Raw genomic sequence first — 13309 nt, forward strand, 5'->3', positions numbered from 1 at the left:
TTTGTTACAGAACATTAGTGAACAAACCGCATCATGAAGGCCAAGAAACACAAAGCAGGTAAGGGATAAAGTTGTGGAGAAGTTTTTTAAAGCAGGGTTAGGTTGTAGAGAAAAAAAAAAACCAAACCATTGAACATCTCACAGAGCATTGTTCAATCAATCATTCGAAAATGTAATGTGTATGGCACAAATGCAAACCTACCAAGACATGGCCGTCCACCTAAACTGGTAGGCCAGGCAAGGAGAGCATTAATCGGAGAAGCAGCTAAGAGGCTACTCTAGAGGACCTGCAGAGATCCACAGCTCAGGTAGTAGAATCTGTCCGCAGGACAACTATCAGTCGCGGACTCCACAAATCTGGCCTTTATGGAGGAGTGGCAAGGAGAAAGCCATTGTTGATAGCCATAAGAAGTCCCATTTGCCGTGTCCCCCACATGTCTTCTCACAAACTACAAACCTGTAGAATAAGGTGCTCTGGTCAGATGAGACCAAAATTGAACTTTTTTGGCCTAAAAGCAAAACTATGTGTGGCGGAAAACTTACACTGCACATCACCTTGAACGCACCATCCCCACCATGAAACATGGTGGTGGCAGCATCATGTTGCGGGGATGCTTTTTTTTCTTCGGTAGGGACAGGGAAGCTGGTCAGAGTTGATGGGAAGATGGATAGAGCCAAACACAGGGAAATCTTAGAAGAAAACCTGTTATTCTGCAGGAGACTTGAGACTGGGGCGGAGGTTCACCTTCCAGCAGGACAACGACTCTAAACATACAGCCAGAGCTACAATGGAATGGTTTAGATCAAATCCAAAAAGAATTGAAGCTGCAATTGCAGCAAATGGTGGTTCTACAAAGTATTGACTCAAGGGGGCTGAATACAAATGCATGCCACACTTCAGACACTTATTTGTAAAAAATTAATTTTGAAAACCATTTATTCCTTCTACTTCGCAATTATGTTCCACTTTGTGTTGGTCTGTCTTTAAAATCCCAGTAAAATACATTTTACGTTTTTGGTTGTAACATGACAATGTGGAAAATTTCAAGGGGTATGAATACTTTTTTTTTTTTTTTTTTTTTTTTCCAAGGCACAGTATATATGTATTGTGGTCAGCAAATGCGTATTAACAACCCTAGCCAAAAAAAAATCTGTGAAGAGGAGGCTGGGTGTTGGATTCCATTGGCTAAATGGTCTTTTTAGATCTTTAATTGTAATAAGTTCTCTACTGTTTGATCTGAAAGTCTCTGGATTAATATATATGGTTACAATCTATAATTTGTTAGCATACGGAAGGATTTGAGTTTGTGTGTTTTTCAATGGTGATTGTGTCCACTGGTGAGATTTTTCCCTCCATAGGGTGTCTTTGAGAACTTGAGCAAGAAATAAGGGAAATTGTAGGGGTTTGAACCCTTTTGCTTGCACAGTAAAGTAAAATAAAAATCTTAATCATTGTCCCCATCCGATAAAATTCCCACCATTTCCTGTTCCTTTTGAAAACCTATCACTAGCAAGTGAAATAAGCAATGCCCTAATTCTGGACACAGCAGCATTTTGCTGTTTTAAATACATCTCTTTTAACATATTACTGTTTTGTACTGCATTGATGATGATGATGATGATAGCCCTATCCCAACTCCTATAATGATACTGTACTTGACACCCATCTACCTCCTTTTACGGTTAGTGAAAGCAGAGGGCAGCAGAACACGAATTTCCCAGAGAGACTAATCGCTGTAAGTCAATCTCCATGGCTCTCGGCAACTTGGGAAGTAGACCCTTAAAGTGGACCATTCAATATCTTTGCAAGTCATGTCATCTAATTTTCCCGACATATCATGTATTCAGCAAGCATTTTAATTTTTGAAAAAAGGTGTCCTTCGGCTTAGGTAAAATGGTTTTACCTAAGTGGTGATTAAGTCCATGGAGTGTTGCAGGCAGCAAGCATTTCCTCCGTCTCCTCTCTCCCAACGATCCGACTACAACATTGTAACGTTGTAGCAAGTCATAGTCAGTGGGTGCAGGACTACCCTCTAAAGCTGGGTATACATTGTCTGAAAATCAGCTGTTTCAGCAGGAACTTTGTCCAAGGGACACGCTGGAAAACCAGCATCCAATCCATGCTTGCAGGATGCAATAGCACAACGGGGGGGGGGATTGGTGCACCAAAACAAGTGATATGACGCCTCTGGCTGCAGTCGCTGATCAGACGCTGGTTTTCCAGCATGTCCCTTTGTGAAAAGCCAGTTGTTCCCACTGGGGTGAACGGAAAAAAAACTTGCAGTGTGTACCAGGATTAAGGCTAAGTTCACGTGTTCTCTGCATGCCACGTTTGCACATACCTACAGAAAACACAGGGAAAATGTGCCAGAGCCTTTTCAAAACTACAGCTGCAGGGAAACTGCATGGCAACTTTGAACCATGCAGTTAGCACCCCATGTGTCTAAAAATGCAGCACATTTTTGGGTGCATATTGGTAATTATTTAAACCTGAAGGGAGGATTTAATGGTAGAAAGGGCTAACACAGACGTATACTGGTAGGTCAGCGACCCAATCTAGTAGATAACATCAAGGAAAAAAAAAGTGAAGGATGTTTTGAGGCCGACCCATCAGTATCAAAATTATTTTCAATCCATTAAAACATTTTTTATTTAATTTACAGAAAGTCATCTAAAATTATATATAAAGTCATGTAAATCACAGATCAAAAACCTCACCATCTATAGATATTTTTTTTAGGTGTAGAAGAAGAAAATGCCAATTGTCATCCATCCAGAAAGTCAAACATCCGCACCAAACACTCCAAAAGCCAAACACAACCAAAACAAAATCTAAAACGAAAACAGATGAAAACAAATGAAAAAAAATTAACAAAGACCAGCTCTGGTACTAGAGTACTCTTTGTGTTTACTGAAAAACATAAATATAGAAACCTCATTAGCCTTCCCCTTTCATCATGGCATACATTCTATATCAACAGTATTGTAAATAGCCTCTATCTCATATGAATGCAAACACTGATTATTACTTGCCATTTAGCTTACTGACAGAAATTGGGCATAACTTATAGAATCATTGAGACCCAGTGGATGGGTGCCACACAATTTTAAGGATCCACCTAGCTTCAGCTTGTAGAATCTCCTCACACCGACCAAAACCCCTATGTGGGGGTGACGAGAGACATGCTTACCAACTAGATTTGCAACAAAGTGCCTCGCTATGGAGCTTTCCAAATATGCCCCTTTTTATGTCTGCAATGTGGTCCTTGACCCTTCATGTTTTTCCTACATAAAAAGCATCCCAACAGCAAGTGAGTAGGTAAACAATGCCTTTTGTTTCACAATTTACAAAGTGTCAAGGTGTGAATTTTACAGAGCCAATTTTTATGGGGTTACTTAAAACTTGCATAAGTTTACAGAAGCTACAATGGCCACATCTAAAGATCCGTTTAGGGTGGGATCCCTATTCATCCATCCTGTCATGTCTTGTATCAAAATGGCTTTGTACTAGCATATCTTTCAATAAGTGTCCCCATTTAAAGGTCATATGGGGAGACTTATTAGTAATGAATGGCACTCCTGCATGTCTGCTTAAGAGCTGTTCTTTTGCCTGCAGGGGCAGGAATGTGGGCGCTTTACACATTCCCGCACAAGTGTGAACCTAGCCTAAATCGCATGCTTTCCTGCAGCAACAATGTGCTGCTGTTGGCAGAAGCAGAGGTACCATTAATTCTTAACACCCCTATGCATCGAAAACTGCAGAACGTTTTTCCGTGCTGGGAAACGCCTATCACTATATGTAGTTTCTCTGCATCAGCAATTTTAGAGAAGGTGCCAGGACCCTTTTCTCTGCGTTTTACGTGGGCACAGCAACTCATTCATTTGAATGAAAAGTCAAACTGCAGAAAACTCAGGGAAAAAATTCCTGCACCTTTTCAAGACCACAGCCACAGGGAAATCGCATGGCAGTTTTGCACATTTGATGGTTTGCTGTACCTGCTGCCAACATGGCTGCAGGGAAACTGCAGTAGTATGAACCTAGTCCTGTACATACCTAACATGAGTAAAATGTATATTTTGCTAGGCCAATTTACCAGATTAACTAGAGTCAGATATACAGAATACCAATGATTTAAGACTAAATGCACTCTAGGAGCTGAAAAAAACGATGGAAAATTGCTCGATAAAGAAAATGCTCAATATTGGTGTTTTTTTCTGGCATTTTTCTGTTTTTGTGGTCAGCATTTTGCCGATGTTAAGCAGTTTATAGCAGGTGGTTAAATCCTAGGTCTGGTATGGATTTTGGGGGGCATCACACACCAAAAAAAAAAAAGCATGGGGTTCTCCATATCCTTATCTGAGCATGCAGGCTGACCATGGGGACAAGGTGCTTTTGGGGAGAGGTGGAAGCCCCTGTACCCCAAAGCACACCCCCATGTTGAGGACATGTGGTCTGGTATGGTTCAGAGGAGAGGGGACTCGCCAGCTTCCACTTTCCTCGTCTGCCAGGCTGCATGCTCGGATAAGGGTCAGGTATGGATTTTGGGGGGGAACTATTCACTGGTTAAGTACACCGGTGGCTGCCTGCTAAGAAGAACAGGCAGTTGTCAAAGTAATGTATCACAAAACATGGTCTGGCCAGGAAGGGGTAAATCCTCTGGAGGGCAAGTGGTTAAACTAGACCAAAATAGTGTGCATGGACACGAAAGGCATACAAAAAGAACGCTCAAAAGCTGCTGCTGCTGAGAGCATTTTTTTTTTTTAAAGCTAGTGTGCATGGAGCCTAAATGTACATACTATGGTTTAAGTGATGGAAAACTTTTTGCTTGACTGGAGATTAACATGCTTTCAGGTACTTTCTTAGCCTATTATTTGTAAATGTTCACTTTCTTCTATGTTAACACAGCTATTTTTTTTTTTATATTTTTAAGGATGACCTTAAAGAGAAACTTGATCAACAGTGTTTACAGCTAGAATTTGATAAAAGCCAGGCTTTAGATGCTCTGAAAGAAGAGGTTCTTAAAATGGAAGATCACAACAAACTTGCTCTTCAAGAACTGCGTAGCCTGCACAAGATAGAGGTTCAGCAGCAAACTCAGACATTGCAAGATGAGCTTATGATGCTGACAGGCGAGCGGCAGAAACAGGAGGTCAGATAACAGAATGTTTTGTCTTTCAACAATTTTGTGACTGCGTTTTGTGGAGATTATATAAAAGTTATGAATTTTGAACTTTCATGGTTTCGCTTGCTTGCTCCTCCATATTTACTAAATATTTCATGTGCACATGTTGACTGGCTATTTTTTTTTTTTTTTTTTAGCTCCAAGCACTATCCTGATCTTTATAGAACTGATACTGTGAGAAAATCTAGGCATGTGGCAAGCACCTTTCAGTGAACCTAATAGTGTAGCTGTCTGTTGTTCACAGCCTACCTTGACTGTAAGGCTGCCATAGATGGGCAGATACATTGCTGATTATGTTTTCTGAAAGAACGTCATTCCAGGGTTGTAACATGTGATACCTGCCCTGCACACCTGGAGTGCGTTCATGATGCTTCTATCTGTTTTTCTTTAATATAGGATCAGGATCAAAAGAAGGTTTTCCAACAAGTTAGAATATATTTCTGTAGTTATTTCCTTTTTCATAGGATGGCATAAAATGTCTGATCATTGAATTGTCTGCTTAGATGCAGTGCTTGAAATTGGGAGCATTATGTGCCTGTTGTTGGGCCATTTATAGCTTACTTTAGCACTGGTGACAACATTGAATTCACATCGATTACCAGGTGAAAGCTATTGTCTGTCTTTATTATGAACATGGCTGTTGGAAAAACAACTTGGTCGCAGTAACTATGCAGTGTGTGTTTGACAGTGCTCACTTCAGCACAGATTTTAACTGGTATGTGTGCAAACATCTAGCATGTGCACCTGTTCTGTAAGGGACCCAAGAACCCTACCCACAACCATCCTATTCGTTTTTTTGCTATGAGAGTGGATGTGTTTTAAGTAGGGTTGCCACCTCATCCCTTTGAAACCGAACACATTACACTGGTTCCGGAGCTAATTCAATGCAGATAAGTACTAAGTGAATTTAATTACCACCTTAATCAGCCACAGAACCTGTGTAATTAATGTGTAAGGTGGTGCTGAGACCCCGGGACTACTTCATATCTAAGGCAATTCTGCCTTCGATTCAACCAGGACATTCTTTTGTCCCGCTATCTGGCTCCAGTTCACCATAAGATGTTGAGTCTGCCTCAGCCATTGCTTTTATTTGAATTTCCAAATAGATGCCGTTGGAGTACTTTTGGCTTCTCGTTCACCATCTCTAGGTGATTCAGGCAGACCATCATCCAAACTTATGGTCTTAAGGTGTTTTACTTTCTATCAAGGTGGATTTAACTAGGTCTTCTTGGTGCCCCCCCCCCCCCCCAACAGTCTTGAGAATTCTTGTGTACCTCAATGGACAAGAAAAAAAAAAGAATATTTAAATCATCTAGTACAGCACTAGTATTCATTGACCATGAGTTGTATGCTTCTGCATTCAGGTGATTGGACATTGGCAAAAACTAGGGTTGCCTCTAGAGCATACCCATATAACCCCACCTGCTCCGTGAGGCTCTGTTTTTTTTGTTTTGTTTTTTTTTGCTTTTTAGCGCATGCGTGCGTGTGTGTGTGATCTGACTTCTTGTTGCTATGTGCTTCTTAGGAGTTTTTGTATTAGTATTTACCTTGGGGATAGTATCAGGACCCCACTACATGGGAATAGGCTGTATTTCTTTGGGCACCAGGTCCTGTGTTAAGCTACCAACCACCTCTTTCCCCTGAGCTATAACCCACAGGGCAAGTCCCTCTATGGCATTTTTCCCTTCTTTTCAACTGGGTGGGTTATATTGACTTGTTTTTTAGGCCTTCTGCCCTCAGGGAACAAGTCTGTCCTTCCCTACCTGAGCCCATTCTCCCAGAGATGTCGGGTCTTGGGTTTTTACAGTATCTAACATTTGTGATTTTCTCAAAGGTTGCAGGGCCACCACCTGAACCTTTTTTTATGTTTTTGTCCGTTGGCTTTTTTGAGCTTCTGCTGATGCTTGCTTTTCTTCCTTCTTTTTTTTTTTTTTTATTTATTTTTCCTGCTTTTAATATTTCTATAAATACAACAATTTTCTACACAATAAAACCATACAATTTTCAGAAACCATTTTTTCTTAACCCCAGCCCCCCCCCCCCCCCCCCTTTTTTGGTCACTTATTTTAAATCTTTTTCCTCTTTTTTTTATTCCTTAATTGTGTGTGGTTTTTTTTTTTTTGTTTTTTTTTTATCATTCCACTCTCCTTATTGGTCACTATCTAGGACTGAGCATCTCCTCGATGTTTTAAAAACCGTCCAACTTTCCCAGATTCGTACATTTTTTTTTCAGCTTTATCTTCTCCAATATAATACAGTTCCTCCATCCTGTGTGTATATATGTATATGTGTGTGTATATATATATATATATATATATATATATATATATATGCCGCTCTATTTATACAGTCTTTGATTTTTGGTATTTCCTGAAGCTGCCAAAATTTCGGAATCGACCCTTTCACTGCGTTTTTATAAAGTGAAATGTCATCGTGTTCTTATATTGTTTCGCCGTGAGATCTGTATTATGAAATAAGCAACCCCAGGGATCCTTCAATTCACTAACCCCCGTTTATCTCCTGTATTTGTTGTACGATTCCCTGCCAAAAGTGCTGTATTTTGGGGCACTCCCACCATATATGTGCCATTGTTCCCTTCTTTCCGCACCCCCTCTAACATAAAGGTGAATTTCCTGATCGTTGATTGTGTGCCACACTTGGTGTAATATACTACCTCACTAAACATTTGTAATTAATTTCTACTGTATCTATTATCCATTTGGTTGTGATGTTCTCTTTCCCTGGGGGAAAGAATTCTGCCCCCCCCCCCTCCCCCAATGGGAATAATGGTGAATTATACTCCCACCCTTTTTGTTTTATGTTCTTCCTTTTTTTTTTTTTTTTTTTTTTTCTTATAAATATTTATTGATTTTCAACAAAATTCATTTTACAATCATTTTCTCCAATTAAAAAAAATGAGACAATATCCGTTTACTACAATAATTATCTCCCTAAAATATCTCTATTCCCCTCCCTCCCCCCCCCCCCATCCAACCACTCTGCGTTTTCCCCTCTCCTCCCTATAAAAAGCAATCCGAGTATATCTAATAGGATGTTATATCTTCGTATATTTCACCTTCACTTTAAACTCTTCCCATTTTTTTTCCATTTTACATAATGTCCCCATCTTATCTACATGCATATAATAAAGTTTCTCCATCTCAAAAATCTGATTCACTCTAACTACCCAATCCTCTTCCGTCAGCACTTCCTTTTTTTCGCCAAAACCTGGGTATCAAACCCTTCGCTGCATTTAAAAAATACCATATACCCGAATCCTTATATAATTTCACTGATAACTCTGTATTATGGAAAAGACAAATCTCTGAGTCTAATCTGACGTTGATTTCAGTAATCCTCCCCACTAAGTGAATTATTTTCTTCCAAAATGTTTGTATTTTTGAGCACTCCCACCATATATGATATAACATGCCTATCTCTCCACAACCCCTCCAACACAATGGTGAAATCACCCCATTCATTTGATGTTCAACTTTCGGTGTAATGTGCCAATTTATCAAACACTTGTAATTTTTAATTCCTCTTTAATCTCGTTTAATAGTGAAATATAATTTTAATTTATACAAATTCTTATATGAAGCAGAAAGTTTTACCCCTAGATACTTTAATTCTTTTTCTCTCCATACAAAGGGAAATTCTTCTTGTATCTTTTTTCTTTTTCACTGTTTGTAAGATTTATATTTAAAATCTCAGTTTTTGTTGGGTTAATTTTTAAATTTGATAACTCCCCATATTCCTTCAATATCTTCATTAAATTTGGGAGTGTTATCCTTGGATTTCCCACATAGAACATCAAATCATCCGCATAGGCCGCCACTTTATGTTCTCTATCTCGTATCTGTATTCCCTTTTATATCTATGTTCTTCCTTATTGTAGACAGCAAAGGCTCCAGAGATAAAACATACAACCATGGGGACAATGGACATCCCTGTCTTGTTCCATTTGACATCCCGATAAAGTCTGACCTTTCTCCATTAACCATAATAGCTGCTGAAGGCCCCTATATAGCTTTCAAATCCAATTGTTTTATGTATTCTATTCCATATCCTAAAAACATTTTGTGCTAAGGTGCTTGTATTTCCAGAACGATTCCTAAACTGTTGTGGCAGCCATATAATCTTATCTAACTGTGACTCGCTCATTGTATTTTCTATCGTTACCCAACTTTTCGCCCGTGAATTGTAGATCCAATCTGTCATTCGTGAAATCAACACCGCAAAATAGTATCTCCTAAAATCCAGCACATTTAAACCCCCATTCATTCTATCTTTACACAGTACCTCATAATTTAACTCTTGGTCTTTTATTTGCCCAAATACAGTATATTTGATCATCTTTTTTTATTGTCTGAAATAAAGGCCCCGGCAAATATATTGGGAGCATATGAAATTTATACAGGACCTTTTGGGACTATCACCACTTTTACCAAATTTATACGACCAGTCCAAGAGAGTGAGCCAAAAGATATTTTCCTCAGATAATCTTTCAACTAGTTTATCAATGCAATATAATTTTTCTGATATGTTCTTTAAGGAAGGGGCTAACTTTTACGCCTAAGTAACTCATTTCTTCTTCCTTCCAAACAAAGGGAAAGACTTTCTGCAATATCTGTTTATCTATCTTTGGAACATTTAATATCTCTGAGGGATTCATTTTCAAATTTGGTAGTTCTCCATAGTGACTTAACATTTTCATTAGGTTGGGTAGGGTTACTCTAGGGTTTACTTTATAAAATAACATGTCATCTGCATAAGCCGCTACCTTTATGTTCCATGTCACCTATCAAAATTCCCTTAACGTCTGTATTCTTTCATACGGTCGCTAATAGCAGTTCCAAAGCTATAACAAAAAGTAAGGGAGAAAGTGGACATCCCTGTCTAGTTCCATTATACATTTTAAAGGATTGTGACAGGACACCATTAACTTTAACCGCTGATGATGGAAAACTATAACATTTTAATTCATTGTGTCATTGTAGTTCCAATTCCTAAAACTTCCAATGTGTCCATCATAAATCCACAATCAACCCTATCAAAGGATTTTTCAGCATCAATCGAAAGGACTAATGCCGCACATTTCTATTTCTTACTTTTTTGCAAAAAGAATAGTGATCTTGATCCATTGTCCTTACCCTTCCACCCTGCGACAAACCCAACCTGATCCGAGTGAATCCACTCCGGCATAAACTCATCCTATTTGCCAATACCTTTGCGTATAATTTTGTATCTATGTTTTAATAGCGATATGGGTCTATAACTTGCACATTAGGACAGATCTTACCCTTCTTTTGGTATGATAGTAATATGTGCCTGTAATGACTCCTTTCTCATTTTCATTCCTATGTATATGTGTATATATCTATATCTCTTCTGCACAAGTTACTCTTCAAATTTCCTGTAATATCTCAATGTATATCTGATAAGGTCCAGTGCTCTTTCCTGCAGTTGTACGCTTTAACCCCATGTAGATTTCCTCCTGCGATATTAATTTATCCAAAACTGTAATCTCCCTTCTTCTAGTCTAGGTAGGGTGGCCTCTTTTAAATATGCCTGCCATTTTGCTTTTTTTTTTCTCCCTCTGATTCATTTGTATTCCAAGATTTTATTTCAAATAAATTACAATAATATATTTTTTAAGGTTTTAGCAATGTCAGTGGTTGAATATACCATTTCTCCATTTTCCTCTTTAATTTTCTTTATATAGTTTCTCGATTTTTTCCTTTCCCTCAATCTTGTCATTTTGATATTTTCCAGGTCTATTCTCCCACTGATATCTCTTTTGCTACCATACCAAAAACTCTTCTCGTTTCCTGTTCCGTTAGTTCTTTTAACTCTTCTCTTTTTTTGGGGTATCTTCTGTTGTACTTCTATTTTCCCTTTTTATGTAGTTGTTCTAAATCGTTTAGTTCCTCAGTTAGTAATCTTATTTTCTTTCCCCGTTCTTTCTTTTTTTTTCCTCCCCATTGAAATCAGGATACCCCTTATGTAAGTCTTATGCGCTTACCAAATATTGGCAATGGAGACCTCATCTGTCTCATTTAATGTAAAATATTGCTCTAATTCTTTCTTCTTTTCTCCACATTCAGTAAGAGCGTCTCGTTTAATCTCCACATACTATTTCTATTCCATTCTCCTTCCAACTTTAAACTTGTTATAACAGGAGCGTGATCTGAGAATGACATAACCTAAATTTTAGAGTTTACCAAAGATTCTAAGAGTCTGTTCTATCATTATATAATCTAATCTTGAGTACATCTAGTGCACCAGAGAGAAGAAGGTATAATCTTTCTGTTGGGTATTTTAATTCTCCACAAATTCATCAATTGACACTGATGTAACATTTTCGTCACCGATTTTAAATGCTTTACCTCAGTCACTCTGCTCCCGTGATGAGGTATCCATCCAAGGGTCCATACAGAAAGAATAATCTCCTGCTACAATCAAGTAACCCTTAAAGTCTAGAAGTTTTCTTACCAAACTGAAGTATATCATTGAATTCTTATTAGAGCAGTAAATATTTGCTAATGTACCCTGTATTCCTTGTAATTTCCCCCTGAGAAATAAAAAAAAAAAGACTTTCTGGATCTACTAATCCTTTCTTCTAAAGCGAATCTTACATTTTTTGCAAACCCAATAGCTACCCCTTTATCATGTTTAATTGGTGAATCCGCATAATACCATGTTGGGTAATATTTAGAATATAGTTTAACATTTGTGTCCTGTAATAGATAAGTCTTTTGCAGAAATACTTCATCAATGGAACGTTGGTAAATTTTCCCTGAGAATTTTATATCTTTTAGTTGGAGTATTCAAACCTTTCACATTTATATGTCATAAAATTACTCATAACCATTCTTACTACTTACTATCTTCCCCATCTGAGTACCGGCTTAAAGGAGCATGGGTATTTAAAATGGAACAAGAATATTTCTTCAGAGTGACTGTTATCGCCCTTCCTACCTCAGCTAAGCTCTCCCTACCAAACTTCCCTCCCCATCTTCCCTCCACCTCTTTGTCACCTATCCCACCTCCCTTCTTTTGGCAAACCCCTAATCCTCAAGTTGTTCCTTCTATCTCTATTCTCTTCGTCGTCCAGTTTATATGCTATTTTCTTAGTATTTCCTCCATCTGTGCCTCCAACTTAATGATTACTTGCGCTTGTTTTTCAATTTCTCCTGCTGTTGCTTCCACTTGTGATAGCACTTGTCCCATGTCATTGCGCAGTACAGCCATTTCGTTTTTTATGGAGTGCTCATGTTTCACGAACAGCTGTGGCCATTTTTGTTGCGACTTTAATCCTTGTTCATCAGTATTACTGGAATCTAATTCATTATCAACGTTTATCAATTCTTCAATCTGGTTCAGACTCGTTGCTCCTAATAACATTGTGGATTGGTCTCCAGCCTTTTCTCATTTCATGGCTACGTCTCGTTTCCTTTTTGTCTCTCAGGGGTATGTCCTTCTGGACTTTTTCTCTTGTGGGGACAGGTATTTTTTTATTTAACTTGATTGAGGGGTCTTTGTTCCTACCCTTCTTTTTTTTTTTTTTTTTTTTTTTTTGCAGATCTGCCCTTGATGCTGTTAATAATATCCCCTTCCAATTCCACCTCGCAACAATTTCTTCAGACTTGTCAATAATTGTGCTTAATCCTCAGTGCAGATGCTCTCCTCTCCCCTGTGCCGGGTGTATCGGATATTACAATAAAATAGATATTGTCAGTATTGTGCTTTAACATTATATCTCCCTTGCTTCCACTGGGTGACCTCACTCTTTCTTTTATTATTAATGTCCACCCCTTTCAGTACATTAAATAGTTACGAAGATGTAGACATTTCATTTCACTACAAACAGTTACTCACCCTTCCCTCTGATTCCAGGCATCATCATCTATTTTCCTCCCCGCTCTGGGGCCTTGCTGCTTAGGTGATCACCTCAATTCAGATGGAAGTCTTTATTGTAAAGGGGGTCACCCACCGTGGGTCTCATGGCGCCCGTATCTTGTGGCTTTATTGCTGGTCTTTGCGTGCCTTCCTTCCAGGATCCTTCAGTGTCTCTCAGGGGAGCTCCGCCTCCCCCACACAAGGGATTCCCCCCCATCCACTCT

General features: G+C 38.7%; 1 protein-coding gene across 3 annotated transcripts in view; it reads left to right on the forward strand.

Moving 5' to 3' along the window:
* The window catches only part of PCNT (pericentrin), a 184941-nt gene that overhangs the window by 46465 nt on the left and 125167 nt on the right, over positions 1-13309 (forward strand). For all 3 annotated transcript variants that reach the window (XM_089680884.1, XM_089680882.1, XM_089680885.1), the window contains exon 16: positions 4932-5150. In XM_089680884.1, coding sequence (XP_089537010.1) covers positions 4932-5150 — 219 coding nt within the window. The remainder of the gene's footprint in view (positions 1-4931; positions 5151-13309) is intronic.

The sequence above is a fragment of the Staurois parvus genome, unplaced genomic scaffold, assembly GCF_062004578.1.
Source record: "Staurois parvus isolate SC_StPar_1 unplaced genomic scaffold, SC_StPar_1.0 ptg000251l, whole genome shotgun sequence".
NCBI classification, from domain to species: domain Eukaryota; kingdom Metazoa; phylum Chordata; class Amphibia; order Anura; family Ranidae; genus Staurois; species Staurois parvus.